The 19,486-nt window shown below is 37.9% G+C and overlaps 2 protein-coding genes across 3 annotated transcripts in view; one reads left to right on the forward strand and one right to left on the reverse strand.

Annotated features, from left to right (window-relative positions):
• PLPPR5 (phospholipid phosphatase related 5) overlaps positions 1-16,014 on the forward strand; it is a 110,218-nt gene extending 94,204 nt beyond the window's left edge. Inside the window, exon 6 of the mRNA XM_054072379.1 lies at positions 12,799-16,014. Coding sequence (XP_053928354.1) covers positions 12,799-12,987 — 189 coding nt within the window. The 3' untranslated portion in view covers positions 12,988-16,014. The remainder of the gene's footprint in view (positions 1-12,798) is intronic.
• Positions 7,350-19,486, reverse strand: part of SNX7 (sorting nexin 7) — a 29,276-nt gene continuing 17,139 nt past the window's right edge. The window contains exons 8-9 of one of the 2 annotated variants that reach the window (XM_054072374.1): positions 16,030-16,182; positions 7,357-7,769 (exon numbers count right to left, since the gene is read on the reverse strand). In XM_054072374.1, coding sequence (XP_053928349.1) covers positions 7,689-7,769; positions 16,030-16,182 — 234 coding nt within the window. In that variant the 3' untranslated portion in view covers positions 7,357-7,688. Of the gene's footprint in view, positions 7,770-16,029; positions 16,183-19,486 lie in introns of both variants that reach the window. The other variant, XM_054072375.1, reaches the window with a different exon arrangement.

The following is a 19,486-nucleotide window of genomic DNA, read 5'->3' on the forward strand; positions in this document are numbered from 1 at the left end:
GTGGGCAGAGCTGTTCCACGTTCACTGATGTTCAGCGTCAGTGGTCAGTGGCCATGCCTCTGCAAAAGGGCCAAGCAGAAGACTGGTGTAACTCCTTTGGACTTTATGAGCCACACGATCCTCTAAAATTTGCATTTTTCACTAAGCAACATTCATCACCTTGCATTCATATTAGGCTCTTCTTTCTTATGAAAACACAGTTCAGGCTATAGATACTGTAATAGAGCTGCTATAACGATTTATCCATTAATCCCAGCTTCTTCAAAGTTAACCCCAAAGGATGAAATATGCTTTGGATATACTGTAGTTCCATCTCCATGGCAAGGGCTTTGCAGTTTGCAGCTGTTCTCAAAATCTGCTATAATGCAACACTAGTTTAGTTTTTTTCCTGGGTGGTACATTATGAGCTTTAGTTGGTGTCACAAGATTACAATTCAGTTAGCCAGAGATTAGAGCTTTCAAGAGGACCTCACTGGCACGGTGTGGAGCAGAAGCCACTGGCCACTTGTTAGATCAAATGCTACTAAACAAATTCTGAAAATGCTGAATTCTGTGAAGTCTGTTCTCTTGTTTTCTTACTGAAATCCAAAACAATGTGCCACTGTTCACTATCTGAATTAATTCATGGTGATTTGGCATTACTGAAACACCATTTTCAGTTCATCTCTGACACACCATGTTTAGTTGTTATGCTGTTTAATGGCTGTATATTTTCCTTAAAAAAAAACCAAAACAAGACAAAACCAACTTTCAAATTATTAGCATTCTTTTAATTCAGTAGGGAGTTCAAAATCTAAGCTGCTGTGCCTCCATCCTCCCACTTTTCTTTTAGGGTTAATTTGGAAAAAAGAAAAGCTCTCCTAATTATAGAGATTTAGCTTTCTTTATAAACTGGATATTTTAAGATCTGTTTCAAAGATCACAATGTGAAACATCATTCAAAAACAGTGTGAATAGATTACATCCTTCTGAAGAACACATAGCAGAGAATATGCATTTGTAGCTGTTACACTGCCCTATAATTAAGGCTTTATTTCTTCCCTTTTAAACACACGTTGCTGCTGCTGGATAACAGCTGAGATACTTAAGATTAGACAATGGAAAATTCTCCCCCCTAAAAAATCATCCCCCAACCTTTTAGAACTAAATGGCAGAAACTACCCAATATAAGAGTAAAGTCGAGGTACTGATTACATTTTTCTGCTCCAGTTTCTTATTAATGAGTAAATTTTCCCCAAATACTATTAATAATTTGAATGTTGCTTAATTGGGAGACTTCATATTAGAAAAGCCCAACACAGTCTTTGGTATTTTATTCATTTCCAGGGATTCTGGATCACAGCATACTAATGGAGTGGTCAGCAATCACATTGGGAATATTTATGTATCCCAGAAAGAATGAACAGACCTAAAAACATGAGGCACCATATAAATACATCGGCATGGGTAGAATTATTCAGGGAGCTCACTTCTGCTCTCAACTGTCTCACATTTTTGAAAAACTGAAATTACTACTGATGTTCTTTGCACTGAGTAGCTCTCCACATAGATGAGGGAGCTAAATATCCACTACTGGCTTCACGGGCATGCGGCTGTGCCATGTTACACTGCGCTGGCCATTTTATGGAGTTATACGTGTGTTCCTACATCCTAGCTTTAAAATAGCTATACCACAAGTAATGAATTAGAACAATCTAACATCTGGATCTGTGTTATTGGAGAGGGACTCCCAAGGACAACCTTCACAGCCTTGCAGTTTGTTCTGAATAAATACTTTCAAAAATGAGAAGACAAATTAAAAAACAGATATGAAATAATATTGGTTTCCTTATAGGTCATCCATAGGATCATAGAATCATCAGGTTGGAAAAGACAATTGAGATCATCGAGCCCAACCAACAAAAGACAAATGCCTTTAAGAGCAGATGAACATATATCGCAATAATGTTCATCAGCTTTGCCAAGTTGTAGACAATGGTTTTCTGAGAAGTGAAGGTAGGATTCCCATAGCAACCCTCCCAAACCTTATACGCAACACACGTTCAGTGTATGTAGCAAGCCATATAAAGTAGGAATAGGAACATTTTGAGGCAAGGGTTAAAAACTAAGCTAAATATAATTTAAATCATGAAAGTAAATATCCTTCTAATTGCATCCAAGGTATTTTTTCCTTCCGTAATATTTTTTCATCTTCTATATTATGAAATCTATGTATAGACTGCAACGCAAGTGACAGGTGACAGTTATCTTTGTACCACTCCAAGAATCTTCTTTTGAATAATGAGACACAGTACTGTAGCTCCTTTTGCTCCTCAGCATCTCAGCTCTGGGGCAGTGCTTTGGCCAAGAGAAGGGATTGCCTTTCCCTGACATGTGCCTAGCTCCCAGCCCTCCATGTCCTGTTTTTCGCCAGTCCCTCCATCACAGGACTGTGCACCCTGTCCTAATCTGTCTGTAAAATCTGGGTAAGGGGCTCAGTGGGTGAGCAGGGTGTAGGACCTGCAAGAAACGGCTTTGCAGCTCTTATGGAAAAGGGGGGAAAAAAAAGTAAAAAAAGAAAGTATCAGGGAATTGGCATCTCCATTTTATCTGGATAGGGCATTGGGTTTTTTTACCTTGGTTAAAAGAAGTTGGCTAAGACTTGCCGATTTGACCCAGTACTGCCTTTCTGTGTCAGATATTCTGAGTAGGGCTGATGCCGGTCTCTACTGAGAGTATTTCTGCTTCAGCAAAAACTCAGAAATGAAGAAAAGGCTAATATAAAAAAAGGTTTTAGGTTCCTCCTTCACCGGAGGTGTATTTATTCAGTTGCTGTACCCATATGTGACAAAATGAGGTGCAACTGTATTTGTATATTTTAAAACTCTTTTAACAATTGCATGCCATAGTGCATGATCATTATCACAGAAGATTATAAATTAGTTGCTCCTCCTGCTTTTATGCCTTCCCTTTTATATTTCTCCATTATTTTTCTTCCCCATAATGAAATGGTAACAAAATATGTGCAATCACAGGAATCAAGCTACATGCTGGAAGTCACCAATAAATATTGAACAACTTACTTTACTATGTTAAGCTGTCACAATTAATTTGCCTATAAAGTTCATACTGTCCTGTCAGTGAATTAACACAGTCTCCAAAGAGTTATTCTCAGTTAGCTATTTTCTCTCAAACCCAGTTACGAATGTTTCTCTAACCTTGCTTTAGCCTTGCTTTAATGTCAGTGGAGTATCTGCCAGGAATTTTTTGTTTAATGCAAAAGCTATTGCTGGTGGACAACAGTAGGAGAGGAGTTACTAAATTCCTGTAATAGTTTTTCTCTTCATAAAATTATTTTCAATTTCCACATTATTACATAGACTCGTAGAATACTTTTTAGGTTGAAGGAACCCTCATAAACTTCCCTCTTTATCTTTTATTAGATAGGAACTACGGGACTGTTGTGCTGCTTGTATCAAGTTATCAAGCAGTAAAAAGATGAAAAAGCATTAGCAGTTCTGGAACTTCAGTGAACTGCTTGCTGCTCATTTAGGTCATCCCTGCCAACTTTAAGTGCTCAGCCAGCTTTGTGAGGCCCAAGCAATCTTTACAGGTGCCTGGGCCGGAGGTGTAGATGTTCCAGGCAATTCTGGCTTTGTCTTATAACTCAACAGCCAAATACTGCAATGCCTGAGTGAAAAGACAGTTATCCACTTAGAAGTAGGGAGCTTTATGATGGTGGTATATGCATGGAACTTCTTGCTCAGCTCTCATTTTATGTACTATTTTTTTACCTCCCAATGAAAGCTTAATCTATTATTTAGACAAACACAATTCCAGGCTACAAATTAAAAAATAAATACCTCATTTCTTTTCAGTTGCAAGAGAGAGTGGTGAGACGCTTTATATTGGGAGAAAAAATTAAAATCACATAATAACATTGCAGTAACATATTTTTTAAGAAGTTAATTAAAAAAGGCAGTTCAATTGTTCTTTAAGCTGACGCAGTGTTACAACAATTACGTTAAGAACAGCGAATCTTCCCCACACCACGTAATCAACGTTGCCGTCATTCCAAAGAATTTTCTTAGTTTGGCTTTGACAGTTAATGGCTTACTGCCAGCTCTTGGTTAATTATTAATGCAGACATCATAATGCTTATTCCTTAACTAACCTGCTAAGCAATACAATTATCAAAGGAATTATTTCTGCTGAAAACTCAGTGTCATGTCACAGGCTAGATCAAAAATTTTAAACATCAAAGTATGGCCTCCTTGCTTACAGGAAAACTAATATAATAGGTTTTGATCATTTTTCCAATTGTATTTTAAACAAAGACATCATTTTACAGTTCTGCATTTCTCTAATTGTGTATCCTACCTAAAATAGGATATACCTTCACTTTTCAGTTCCACAATACCTCTCAAATGCACAGGAAGTTTGTGGCTGTCCCTTTCAGGACTGGCTGAGCTGTTGCCTGTTTCCTACAGCAAGGCTGAGCCACAGCACCCAAACGGTGCATCTTGGAAAAGGAGGTTTCTTGAAGGAGTTTAAGGTTCAGTTTGTGGCAATGTTTCTTTTAATCACTCTGTATTCAATATGCTTCCTCTGTGAGACTTGATAAGCTTTTCTCTCCCCATAATGATGACAGGGCTAGAATCAAGACAAAGAGAAACAATCAACAGTTCGTAACCGCTTCACACAGTGAAATCTCCAGAGTTTTGCACTACATTTATGAATGTTTTGCTCTCCAGACGCTTTCTGCTAAGGATGTACGATTAGATCCTCTAGTTACTCAATTCAGCCCCAACAGCTACTAGGCAGGAGCTCCTCTATTTCTCAGGAAAGGTTTATTTAGCCATTTTCTTTGAGTAAACTTAAAACATATGAGAGGAGCGTATTACACCTCTGCTCTCATCCGTTCTTCACCAAGCTGCAAGTGATCGTTTGTGAAATCCTGCTGATATCGATCAGGCAAATGAAAGAATTTCAGTATATAAAGCCCAAGGTTTTTTGAAAATTCACTGCCTTGGGTGCAGTGATTTTTCTGCCCTGCCTGCAGCAGGGGCCAGCAGCTCTTTTTTAATACCTGTATTTATTTCCTTTTTCTCGGGACATGCGTCTTGCTGCAGATCACTTGGAGCTTGTCAAGCAGTGGAGTTTGCACCAGGCAACAATTTACAATCATTCAGTGCTTGGTGCCATCAATGTCTTACCCACACAAGTCGTCTATGTTTCACCTTTATTCCTGGCAGCTTGCACTGGTGACAGCTCCAGTTAGGTACCTGAAAAGGTTTTTGTTTTCTTTCTTCATGTGTGTTTTCAGGAACAAAAATGTATTGTTTACAGGCCATGTGTATGAACCACTAACACATAAAGAGGCAGCATCCTCTCAATAATTGATCTTTTCTTCTAATTGTTTCTTCTTCATGGTCAAGACACAGATCATGACTAAACCTTGCAGCCCCACAAACTGTGCAATCACAGTACTGAGGAAGCCGGTTATGGTTAGCCAGGAGCTGGTGTTTGCACACTGTACTCTGAGCAAATAGAAGCCTCTTTACTTTCTTTTAAATATATATTTTACTTGTACTTTCCAAGTACTTGTACATAAATTCAGAATGTCTTGTGGGGCACTTTAGAAGTATCTGAGCAGGAAATCACAACTACCTGCCTATGGTCCCATCTCTGGCTTTACACTGAAAGAGGGGTGATTCGGTCTAGATACAAGGAAGAAATTCATCACAATGAGGGTGGTGAGGCACTGGTACAGGTTGCCCAGGGAAGCTGTGGCTGCCCCATCCCTGGAGGTGTTCAAGGCCAGGTTGGATGGGCCTTGGGCAGCCTGGTCTGGTGGGACGTGTCCCTGCCCATGGCAGGGAGGTTGGGACTGGATAATCTTTGAGGTCCCTTCCAACCCAAACCTATCTATGATTCTGTGACAACATGTACATTTCTGGTGTGCCTGCATTTTGAACACTGGTTGCAGCAGAACTAGAAAATATAGAGAAATGCAACAACGAGCACAGATGTGAAATGCCTGTTGTTCCAACATGATACTAAACTACAGCTTTTCCTCTGGGGAAAAAGGCAGTGCATGGAAGACACACTAGAGGGTTGTAAATTCTTGAGTGGCACAGGGAACACAAATATGAAACAGTTTTTCACTCCTTCTCCTGTTTTAAAAGGCAGAGGGAATTACCTGAAATTATTGGGTAGCTGGTTTAGGAAATCCGCTGCTGCTGGACAAGATACTGCGTGGCACAGCCCTCCAGCCCTGCATTGCCTTCCACCTAACACGGACTCACCTCTCATCTGTGCGTTTTCCAGGCTGGGAGAGATACATGCTTCATGCAGTATTTAAGAAGCATCTTAACTCCTATTTTATAGCTGAAAACAAAGCTGAGCTTTCATTAATCCTTCAGGGGGGCAGCAGAACAGCAGTCTTCTTTGTATTGCTGAGAAGGCTATGCTGGTATTCCAGGTCTCACTTGCAATCTAAATTTCCTAAGATCAAAGCCACAAAATAACTCATCCATCTTGGACAGGTCTTTAACCACCCAAGAACAGCCGTGTGCTCAGGAACTGACTCTCCACAGCCATTAGGAGACTGAGAAGAGCAAGCTCACAAATTACCACCACAGAAGGAGAAGGTGATGACTGAAGCCCTGGTGTTCTGCAAGGCCGGAGGCACAGATAGGCTGTTTCCAATTCCTACACCTCATTTTTCCCATATTCAGACTTAGGCTTGCTCAGACCTTAACTACCAGGGAGAACAACCGCAGGAATTACAGGTGCAGACTGACAGACCTTTTGGGTGGAATAATTCAATGAGTGGAACACTTTAATGCATACTGTATGGGTGAATCAGCTAAGCATTTTCATTCAAAACTCTTTTTTCCCTTCTTATCCCTTTCTCTTCCCCACTGGCTATTCAAAGGGGGAGGAAGTTAAGGATTCCAGGAAGGTCAGCGACAGGAGTAAAAGGTTTGATCCCACAAATGGAAGCCCTTGTTTTGGCAGGATCAGTGCTGTGACTAACACTGTGTTGTTGTAGAAAGTTTTTTTAATGAACTATCAGATTTCCTTTTTCCTTTTAAAAATGTCAAATTTTTGATGTCTAAATAGGCATGTAAATACTGCAAACTGAATTAACAGTACTTTAAAGCAGCACTAATCTCACAGAACATGTTCAGCATCTTTTCATACCACGTTGCCATCGGATGACTAGCACAATCTATTAAAATAATCCTAAAGAGCTCCTTGAAGACTACGCTAGGTAATTTTAGAAGTACAGGAAATTAATCAACAAAGAGAATATAACAAGCATACTAAAATACCAAAATACTTCTTAAAGACAAGGATACAGAATGAAGACAAGCTTTCCTTATTAAACCTTTTATTAAAATGGAGCTATTTTTACATATTTAAAATACTTTATATCCAAATTATGCAATATTTATGAAAACAATTGTATGCAAACACTTGCATAAAAATAGGTAAAATCACAGCTAAGCAATATAAAGCGATATATAGCATGTTCCAAAATGTATTTCAGGACTAGAATACCTGAGTTTTCAATAAGCTGGTTTCCTGCATTTCACTGATTTTTAACAGTTAAATTTAATAATGTATCTGATCTGGTATAAAGCATTTCTTTGGCTGGGAGAAACTGCATGGAAAAGGCAGAGATCGAGCAGAGATATTAGTCAAGGTCTATCTTCAGAATCTTCTTCCACATGAAGATCCACTGTTTGAGATGCTAGGAAGGACTCCCATGTAGCAAGGCACTTTAAAAAAACCAGACAGATACATGTGAATATAGCAGATGGATTTCTATATAACTGGTAGCCAAGGAGAAAAAGAATTGAAAAAAAAAATACCAGAATACATAAGCATTGTCACAAGCATCTTTTGTGGGACTATGGTAAGAGCAAAATATTGTTTCCTAGGCAGCTCACTGATATGCAAAAATGTTAGCCAACATACTGAGTGAGCTGTAAAGGTCACTTTTAAATAATGACAAGCGCACAGTGTAAGCATCATAATTGTATGTGGTAGCAAGGAAGACGCTAACATTAATTATGCTTTTCTTTAATCTCTCCCCTCAGTTACAGGCAAAGATCTCTTCCAAACAGAAAGGGCATTGTCAGGCACAGTTCCCTTGTAATCCCTGTGGATTCCTATTATATACTTAATTTTCCTTCCAAGTTAAATTAAAACATTTTTCTTTCTAAACACACAGAGAATTCATTTTTCCCCTGAGTAACGGGAAAGAAATGAGACCAGAAAGGCAGGGAGTGGAGGGGTGGGGAAATTGTCATCCTTACAAGTGGCATTTCTGTCCTCTTGGAAAAAATGTATAACTGTACAAAGTAATTTTTTAATTTGAAGCATCAAGGCTGTAGGCAGTAAAATGGAAAAAAAAAAATCCCAAATGACTTTGGTTAAATTTGGCTTAAATGAGTATTGGCAGCTTGGCAACGCACTGTAAGTCAGAGATTAATGTTGAGAGTCATGGCAAGACCATCACTAGGTAACCTGTGGTGTGCTGATGCTCGTTACCCAAAGTATCAGGTTCTAATGTTTCAAATGAGTCCTTACAAAAGGGCAGGTAGGCAAACATATGCAATAGTTTTATTATTTTGATGCTATTGAAAAAAAAAAACCCAACCTTGAAATGGCAATGTTATATTAAAATTTTGACTCGTACGCTCATATCTATTTATTGCTCTTGACAATGCAGGTTATTTACTACTTATTGTACACCGCTTTTGTTCATCAAGAATCTGAAATGTTCACAATAAATAAGTCTTCTGAAATTCCTTAGGAAATATCTTCTTTTATATTAAAACCTGGACAGCATACTCCATTTATCTGAACTTTGAATTAAATCAGTACCTTGAAACCATCATTTCCCAAGCAAAAACTTTTGCCATAAACTACTCAAGCCACAGTATTTTGCCATGCCCAGCTACAATGAAATATCAAAATATCTAGCATCCATCTGTCACTGCATAGGAGACACGCAAAATACGCTAGCATTCATGCTGCTTGAACTTACAGCCACTAACTGTGTCTCACAAGACATTTCTAATGAATGACTTCAAAAGTCTGCCATTAAGTACGTAGATACAATCATATTATATTAACGAACCTAGGTCCTGGTATTTTTGCCTACCTGTATGCAAGGAGACAAGTGGGAGGTTCTGATAGTCACAAACAATGTTAAACTATAAGCACAAAGAGCAAAATGAAGGAGACACATAGTATGACTGGAGTTGAGGGAATCCATAGTGACACAAGGATGCAGAACTAAGGACACGCATAAAATGATGGGTGACAAAAATAACAATAAACAGCAAACAAAAGTCAGCAGCAATTACGTCTCTGAACACAAAAAAAAATCCCAGAAGACATGAGCCTGCAAGATAATGTGAGAGGTTAAAACAGCCAACTGACCTACAAGATCACAAAGAAAAAAGATGGGAGCTTATTTCTGCTAGAGGTTTTGGGTCGTTCTCAAGCACGTTAGCAACTGTTCCTGTTATTCGTATATAGTCCCCTAGACTGTGGAAAACATGAATCTGCTTCCCAAATCTGTCTTTTCTTATCTTGCTTGAAAAATCCCCAACTAAATGCTGCTGTACACAACATTATGCTGCTGTTCAGAGCACATCTAAGGTTTGAATTACTGTGGGAAAAAAGAGGAACAACAGGTTAAGAGTCAGATAGAAATCTGCTTTCTTCATTGACTTTTTGGAGAAGTGTTATTTTGAAATAGTAAATACAAAATCAGGGAGAAACAGCAAAAATAGTGTTAGCATGAACAGTGATCTGCAGGTGCTGCAAACTGATTTCTAATTTAAAAGGTATTTTTGAACTGTTGTATAAAGGCTTTAAGATGAGGTTTTCCCCTACTTCATGGAACACTGTGGCAGCTGAGCCTATCTGAGACACCTGAGCTGGAAGGTAGCATCTTGGTTTTAAAATGTCAGTGAGGCAGCGGCTAGCAATATGTCTTCACCATGGCACTCGGACTCAGATTTCTGTTTGCTAGAGCTCAGTCTGGATTACCATCCTAGAAAGCTGCAAGGCACATCTGTTTTCTTTGGCTTTTTCTAGGTGTGGGACAAGTAATGATGACTTTTGCTTGATGAGACTTTTGTTGGCAATGACTGGCCTTTTTTTTCTGAACGACTATGTTCAGAATGACAATTCTGAAGGCATGTTTTGTCATTCTGCAATTTCAGTAATGTGAATTAAAATAAATATATCACCACTAGCTGGAATGTAAAAATGGCTATTATCTTTGCCACACTGAGCCAAAGTGCACATATTGAAATGCAATTGCAATATGTTGCTTAACTATATAGATACAATTTACTGAAGTCTTTCCAGACAAAGATTAAAAGCATTTTTTTCAGTTACACAAGTATTCAGTTTTTAATTTATCCTTGGTTTACATAACCAAAACACATTTTCCAAAATGTAAGAGCAATGGTGGCTCATTTCACTGTCAGACATCACAGTGCTGCTACAGCTGACAAGTTTTATAATTAACCATACCAAAACAAAACTAGGTCTCTGTGCCTTAGGCTCAAGCTTTTTATATTGTGAAGCATGAACTACAGAAACGACGTTTCACTAGTGATGTATACTTCAACATTATTACAGAATTATTTTACTTCATTCCTGGGAGGTTGAAAATGGAGCTCTAAATAGGGGATCTAAATAGCAGATTTCACAAAGCAGGCAGAAAGGAAAAAAGAAGAAAACCCAAACCCAATAAATTAAATGTTCATGCACAGGATTGAAATTCATAATCCAATTACTTGTAAAAGCCCATCGGAAGACATAAAGAAGGCCTAAATACACAGAATCAAATAGCAAGACTTAAATAAGGGTATTTTACCTAGAGTATTCTGATTACTACAGCAGGTCACACATCTGTTCTTCAACATCATTGTCAGAAAGAACAGAAAAAAGTTTTTTTCTAAGTGCATACAATACAGTACAATTGCAAATCTAACTAAAAAGGAGATATAGAAATAGAATGTGTAGAGGGGATGATAACAGAAGCAGTGTATCACATGCCATGTGTGTTACTGTTACAGTTCCCTGTTTCTCACATTTGATACCTTAAAAATATCGTAATTTATGGTGGCATTTTCTGGAGTAGAATCTGTAAATGAAATCTTATGTGTCTCTGAGTGAGAGACAAAATACCTTCATAGCTTCTGGTTGCAAGGAAACAAAAACTAGAGTCCACAGAAATAGCAATATCCTTTATAAAAACCATCTTCCTTAAATTTAAAATAAATGTTTATGGTTGGAGTGAGTGAGGGTTCAAAGATGGATACTGGCTTTGAAGCCACATTCAGAGACAAACTGACTTAGCCACATGGGAACTTTTGAAAACATGGAGTTTGTTAGCTAAATTCCCAGGCATTGTTAAGGTAGGATGTGATTAACATGCATGAGCAGCTATTTTTTTGCTACACAACCAAATGACTAGTTAAATGCATCAGTACAGAGGCCTCTAGGGCAAACAACAAATCTCATCTATTTTTCCACAGCTTATACTAGATAGAGAAGAACATAAGGGCTTTGGAGTTAGAGGGAAGTTGCTATAATGGGGAATGAGTATTGTTTTGCCTAATGAAGCTTTTGGATCAATTTATGCCTGTACAACAATGTAGGTCACAGAAATGGACTAATTTATGCTTGAAATAGTTAAGAAAATCAGCAAATTACTTATGGTTTTGGACAAGAGTAAGCTGCATCAATACCAACAAGAATCTCACTATATCAAAGATAACTTTAGCTGCAAAGGTTTAACAGGATTAGTTTGACATGAGAAAAATAAAATTACAGGCTATGCTTTAAAACAAAAGCTCATCCATGCACAAGAAAAAGCATGCTCTTTCAATACCAAAATGAATAAAATATCATCCTAAATTATATTAAAAAAGAGAACCCAGATCTTCCTGCATTTAATAGAGTGCCTTAGGAGCTGTGGAATACCCAACTCTGGTAAATTTTCTGGATTTATAATGCCTAACTAGTCTTTGGATTGGGCTGCCAAATCTAGCCACTTATTCCAGTGTTTTTTCTGAGTAGAATACATTAACAAAGATCTCTGTGAGAGAAACTGAAGTGCTTCTTTTTCTTTGATGCTGTAAATATCCTCCAGACTTCAGTAAACACATGAGAAAAAGAAAAGGAAAAATTTAGTAAATGTTTAATTGCAATTGCTCTTTGAAGCCAGGGTTCAACTTCACCTGGCTTGGCTTTGCTTATTTGTACCAGGAACTCTTCAGACATTCTAGCTAAATAACAGCAAAACTGGTATCATCCAATAACTTTGTATCTTGTTCTGGTTTTAGTGATGCTGCATCTTCAGGGCTCTGCAGAATCTCTATACTCAACCTAATGAAAATACCACTGGTGACAATCAGCCTTCTCAGCTGTAAGCTCCACCCTGTGGACAGCTTGTGATTCCAGCTCTTTGGGAGATAACCTTATCTGGACTAAGGTGTGCCATTTCAGAAAATGGTATCACACCTGAGGCATGGGAAAAAGGGATAAAATAAAATGGTACGGTGTTAACACATACTTCATTCAACTTTTCTCTGTAAGATAAACAAATTCATGCTATTTACTTCAAAAATAGAAGTAAAGTTCTGATTTTTTTTTGAAATTAAAAAGTTTTCATATTGTTTTAGAAAATCATCCCTATTTTAGCAACAAGATGTTATTGGCTTTAAGCCTGTGTGGAATACAGAGAGGCTTCAGCAGGATTCAACTCTGCTCTAGAAGCAAAGAACAGAAAGTAGAGAACTCCATGAACTCTTGAGACCTGCTACAAGAATACCAAGTGACTGGTCAGTCATGGTGATTTCTTGGCTACTAAGTGACATCATATTTAAATGTATTATGGCAGAGCTTGTAGATTATCACAGGAATGCCTTCATTTTCATAGGTCTGCATAGGGCAAGCCAGTAAATTCGCAATACTGAGCTTTAACTAGTGTCTTTGTTACTGCAGCACTGAAAGACACAAAGCAACTAGTGATAACACAGCTGTAGGAACAATGGAATACTTCTTATTCTATTATAGGAAATTTAGATAGTCAATAAACTGGAAGGGTACAGAAATACCTCTACTTGTTTTCAATTAGTAAATCCAGTAAATACAATTACAAGTAACACTTCAAAATAGCACTTCATTTAGCCTGAATGTTAATGCAGCTTGAGACATACATACTCTCTTATGCTAGCCAGGTGGTGCTTGACAAGTTGACAGCAGAATCCTTAAGAAAAGGCAATTAAGGAAAAATCCAAACACACATAAGGTCTTACTCTTTCCCTATATCGTGACAAAGAGGAAATAACATTTTAGAAATTCTAGTGTACATAGACACACTGCAATGTTGTACTTGATCACACTGACTTTAGCTATACAGTTTTGAAGGACTGGATTATCCACTGCATAAGCTACCAGAAAACAGGAGATGTCTGTCTCTCGTTACTCTCTAGTGCTCAGAAATTTAAAGGATGCAGAGAATGGCCACTAATAGGAATGGCTCCTGGTTAGGTTGTGTGCCCGGGAAATGAAGTCAGTAAGACTGGGGAATAATGAGGAGCACAGTGAAACACTGCTGTGGAGAAGGGAATGGGAGACTTGAATAGGAGTTGAACTGGGTGGGGAGGGATAAGGGAGAGCTGTGGAAAGGAGGAGAAGCAGATAGTGACTGAGTTAGAAAGTAGGAGATGATTCCTCATAGGAGAAGGACAGAAGTGCTCAGCCACTGTACCCTATCCATGGCATACATGGTGCCTGAGAGCATGCAGAGCACATGCTTTGAGAAAACTTTGAGAAAAAAGAGGCAAGCAATGAGGTGAGGGATGCTACAGTAAAAGAGGCTTAATAAGCGTCAAATGGTGCATCAAAAGCATGAATGAGTAACTTAACTTTGGACACATGAGAGAATATTAATGATGTTAGTAATGACTGAACAAGTAAAAAATACTGTAACAGGCACTGTGTTTGTGCATGAGTTTAGTGAGTAATACTCAAACCAGTATCTTTAAAGTAGGATTTTTGTTTCTACTGAAAACACAAAAACCACATTCTGATTCTCGGGTTTCTGAGATTCCCTTCCTTAAGTTTCACTTCCAAATATTAAAAGCAGATGCTAGGGCTTCTTTTTCTGCTGTTTTCAGGAGTGCATTACACACCTGTAGTTTGTAGTATAAGGGCCTCTGACAGTTATCACTTCTCCACCATCAGCATTAACCACAGATCTCAAATAAACATGCATACTTTAGATAAATACTCCCAACCTAAATATTAATTTTATCAAATTTTCTTGACTATCGGGATTAAGATAATGATCTTCCAATAAAACAGGAAAAAAAGGGTAAGACCTCACTTTGCAAACAAGGAGGAGACAGTTAGAACAGTGTCTCCTATTACTGCAGCTGCTGCAGTAAGATTTTTTTTTCTAAAATCCAGATCTACTGAGGTATAAGAGCAAAAACATGTTTAATGCAGATTTCAGTATTCAAGAAAAGCACCATTAAAGAATAATGTCTCAGTATAAACCAATTTGTCCAGTATTTCACAGGCTACTTAAGAACCATGGGCAGTTCCAGAGATCCCTGAACCATTTTCTGCAGTTTGTTACTTAATGATAATAATTTCCTTACAGGACAAGCTTTGGCATTTTGACTTAAAATTCTAATTCAGCAGAAAGCATTTCTAGACAGGAAAGAGAACAAAAGAATTATTTTTGTGTTTTAATTTAGCTAATCATTCACTAGTAAAATATTCCAATATACTTAGCACCACTTTAACATACATATTGCTGATATAGGAGTCAGAGATCATCAATAACTGAAGAAAACATGAAAGGATGTCAAAAGCTTGCTGCCTGATTTCAGAAAATATTTTGATCGTAATATGTAACAACAGATTGTCAATGTCCATGCATCTTACAGACTGTATGTTAATTAATTAGACTTGATGATCAAGAGTTCTGTCTTTTCAATTATGTTTTTACAAAATTATTTGTAAAATCAGGACACCATCATTGATTAAAGCGCAATCCATAAAAACTTCAGAATTTAGGAATGGAAATTACAAATATCAACATATATCTGTGAAAAGTACTAATTAGTGATTAATAGATTGCTTAGTGTATTCCAATTTTTTTTCCAAAATAAGGAGAAATTCTTTAATATAATTCAAGACATCTGGGAAATTTTCAAAATGCACACTTCAATCAACAATGTATTCCCCATGAAGAAACTTCACAGAATGCTTAGCATACCTTGTTACATATTTTCAAGTTTTCTTCCTTAGTATACACTCTTGTGAAAGGGAATTCTTGCCAAGAATATTAGCTAGGGCATTTGAGTTGAAAATAAAAATCTAATTATAACCACTTTTCTTTCTTTGTGAAGTAGTGTGTTTCAATTATAAAAAGATTCAATTTATTAATTGTATACACTTGCAGCATTTGTATATTTTTTAAAAGTTCAATAAGCTTTTCTTATTGACTTCTCAAAACTGTGTGATCCTTCTTTATCCTAATAAAGTCTGATTATTTAATGAAAGGCTTAGAGACATAACAACTAGGACTTCCTGAATGTGCTGTGTGAAATGGAATCGTGTTGAAATGTTTTCTTCATACAAGATCATTTACACAAGTCTGAGCTTTCCAGACCGCCTCTTCATAAAGCCATAGCAAAAGGTTTCCAAACTGAAATACAGCAGCTGACATGTTCCAAACTCTTGTGGTTAGTAAAACAAGAGTGCCCTCTGTCGACGATGAACTCAGGATCAGCCACTTGAGCACAAATAAAATACATTTTGCTCAAAACGTGACAAATTAAGGTTGATTGCCTCCCTCTTCCTGCAAAAACTGATTCTGAAGGTAACACAGCTTTGAACTAAAATGCAAAAATGGAACAACCCATGGAATTCTCTGTGAAGTAATCTACAAAAAAATAGCACTGCTATGAGAAAGTGTTTTACTTTTACCTCTTCATAATAATGGAGATTATTCTCAGCCACATTAGTGAACGCTGACCTCATATCACACTGCATGTTTTGCTTCCACCTGTCCCAATCTGCTTTCAGAGCATTATTGGCACATTCGACTTTGTCTTCAAGTTTCCCAATCTCTTCTGAGAACTAAGGATGAATTGTAAACATTAAAAAATATTAGTAAAGTCACCCTTTCAAAAGTGACTGAAATCAAGTAATTGTAGTGGAGACAAACAGAACTGCACAACAAGGGCTGGTATTTAACTTAGCACAGAAAATCATTCCCTAGGGATAAATTTGATTTTTATTCTTAATGAATAACTCAGTGCAATTTCTGAAATATTAATAACAGAAATTCTAGACCAGAAGTCAAGTGTTGCTGAAGGTATTTTTGTTGAATGTGAAGTTACAGACTCTGGCAGCTCTTCACTAACACTTGACAATAATGCATCTAAAAAAGAAAACATAGAGGGCTTTACTGAAGTAGAATCAACTACACAAATTAGATTTGGCCAGAGAAACTGAGAAAACTCTGACAAAACCTTTGATAATCTCAGAAGAAAACAGAATAGAGAGAAGACAGTAGAAATCAAAAGCACAAACTTTCTGATTCCTAGCCTGTCACCCTGCAATCTTTTCTTGTGGAACTAACCCTTGTGTGACTAGGTGAAGGAGAGAGAAATACAGAAGCAGAAAAAGAAATAAAAGCAAAGGTCTTCTGCAGAGAAGAAACTCTTTCACAGTGAATGAGGATCAAAAACCTTGAGGGCTACTCTCGACATTTTCTTCCAAATACTGTAGTGGCAGGAGTAACTTTTCAGCTAATGGGAATGAGTAAGCGGACAGAAGCCCCCCTCTTTAATGACTCTTCTAGTCTTCTCGATAATTTTGTTACCTATTGTCATTTCTTAATCAGCTGTGTCAGTCCTGGCTGGCACCCAGTTACAGAACAAGGTACATCTGCAGCTACAACGCAAACTCATCTGCAGGGACGGCACAGCGACTACGTGCAACACGAGGGAGGTCAGGCAGAAACACCACCAATAAGGAATATAAAGCAAGAAAAGTTTAATCTCCTTGTATTGTTTCCATTGCAACTCCGGTCCCATACACCCCTCTTTTCTTCCCTGTACTCTACTGTCAGTCTTTTTTTCCTTCTCTCATACAGTGCCCCTGTAAAGTTGGAGAGCTCCTCATACCCTCTGCAGAGCTGGTGCTTTTATCGATAGGAACTTCAGGATTCCAGGATTAACTTTCAGGATTTTCAAGGAATGCTCAGGTTATTGGGAGAATACAAATATATCAAAATGCAGAGCAGGATGTGGAAAGTCTTGATGCAGTCTTCAGCTTGAAACATGCAAGGAGGACAGTGATCCAGCACAACAGCTGGCAGTGCTGCCGCCATCAGAAACAAACTAAGCAGCACTGCTTGAAATGGTCACAAAACCTGAGCCGAGTGTTTAATTCAGACACCATGGTCAATTCAGTTTGACATATAAGAATCCTTCAGCTCTTAAAGTAGCCAAAATCTCCTTCATTAGTAAAACTGAAAATCTAATCTGCATGGATTTTCTCCACATTCCACGATATACAGATGAATAAACATTTTCAGTTAGACTTGATTTCTACAGTGATGTTCCTTGCCACGTTTCTAGATTAATGAATGACTGGTTATTAATCAAGAACAAAAATGCAAAATATTATTTCTACTTTACTAAAAAGCCCAAGTTCAATTATTTACCCAGACCAGTAATTGAACTAGGGACAAGGGTAATTTCAGCTACCAACACTGTATTCAACATGAAAAGGTTAATCCAAAGTTTAAATGTGGGGAAAATACCTTTAAGGAATTACAGGCAGCTGGATTTGGTTATCTTGGGCATGTCACAAGTTAACTGCCTTTCATTTGAATGCCAAAAATGAAAGCACACAGAATACTAAAAACAGCGAATATTTTAGATGATTTAAAGTAGGAAAGGCAGTTGAATCCATTTTCTGCTTTTCAAGATAAAGTCCCCTGTGGGAATGAACTAGGTGCTACACACATAAAGAACTTCTCCAACTTAGTCCTGGCTGCAGCAGCTTCACTTTGTCTCATTCTACATATCTTTAAGACATTTATTTTACAGTGTACTTTTGTCTTGCCTTTTCTAGGAACTATGAACTTCTAACATGGTATAGTCACAACGTGATGTGGACAGGCAGACTCCGTTCTACCTCCCTGCTTGGATATGTGGCTTAAACATCACCCGCTAAATTCCAAAAGAAACTGTGTGTTCTGTCAAGGCAAGGGTTGGATGTAAGGTCTAAAGACAGCATTATGCCACGCTTCTTCATCTCAGCTACAGAGGTTTGAGATCTACTTTTTCATAACTGAAATGAAACATAAATACCACTCCTTTCAGCTGCCATGACAGCAGAAATCAAAGAGTTTGCTTGGTCTCAACAAAAACATCTACCTAGTGTGCTCCTCATTTACAAGGTGTAAATTGCTACAACTTGTCCTGTAAATTAAATATTAATCTGGATCCACTTTCTTACATTGATCTGACTGAGGCAGCTGGTGTGATAAATTAAATCTCACATCGGTGATCCCCAAAGAAGGGCAGCCCAGTGCTCATCAGATGATGGGACAGGAAGGTGGGAGGTAGACACTGCTAAAGCAGAGCAGATGTGAACACTGCAACCTGTAGCCAGAGACTTGGCCCAATAGCCAAATTACTAAGTAAGTGACATAGCATTTTACACTATTTCACTATGCAAAATAGCCTGAATTTCTGTCTGTTACGTGAATTCATCCTACAGCTTGGTGATACTAACCCTTTTTAGCCTAGAGTTAAAACATAAGACATATTCAGAATGGAATAGATTCAGCATTTCATCTCTTTACTACTCCATTTCAAGCCTGAACACCAGAATCCTTAAGTTAGGATTTAATGTTTCTCTGTTTCTGTCAGAGCCCATTACACCAACCTTTTGTCAGAATTACTATTAGCACTAGCATCAGTACCAGAACTGTTAAAAACTCCCAGACCACAGAGGCATGTGCTAGATTTGCTGTGTGCGCCTTCAGAATGGAGTGTGGGAGCCATGGAGCCACAAACTCCAGCATCTTTACAGACAGAGCTCTGGAAGTACGAAAGGTCTTAATGAGCATGAGGACATCGAAGTTCTCCCAAATATCTGTCAGAGCCTGCATCAAAAATCACAGTCTTTAAACCTTCCATACCCTGAACAACTGCCTTCTTTGTGGACTAAATTTTGGAGTGGGAGACAAGGTTTTGGCTTTTTAGGAACACCACAAGCAGCTTTCTAAAGGCCCAGGGGCAGAAGCACAGCTCAAGGAAATTTTTCCCAGCCAATGACCCAGACATCTCCAAAGGTTTAATTTGTGATTCCAGCCTATTTCAGCTCTACTGACCTTAAGGACGTTTTGTATTCTCCTACTGTA

The sequence above is a fragment of the Cuculus canorus genome, chromosome 8 (assembly GCF_017976375.1).
Source record: "Cuculus canorus isolate bCucCan1 chromosome 8, bCucCan1.pri, whole genome shotgun sequence".
Classification (NCBI taxonomy): Eukaryota; Metazoa; Chordata; class Aves; order Cuculiformes; family Cuculidae; genus Cuculus; species Cuculus canorus.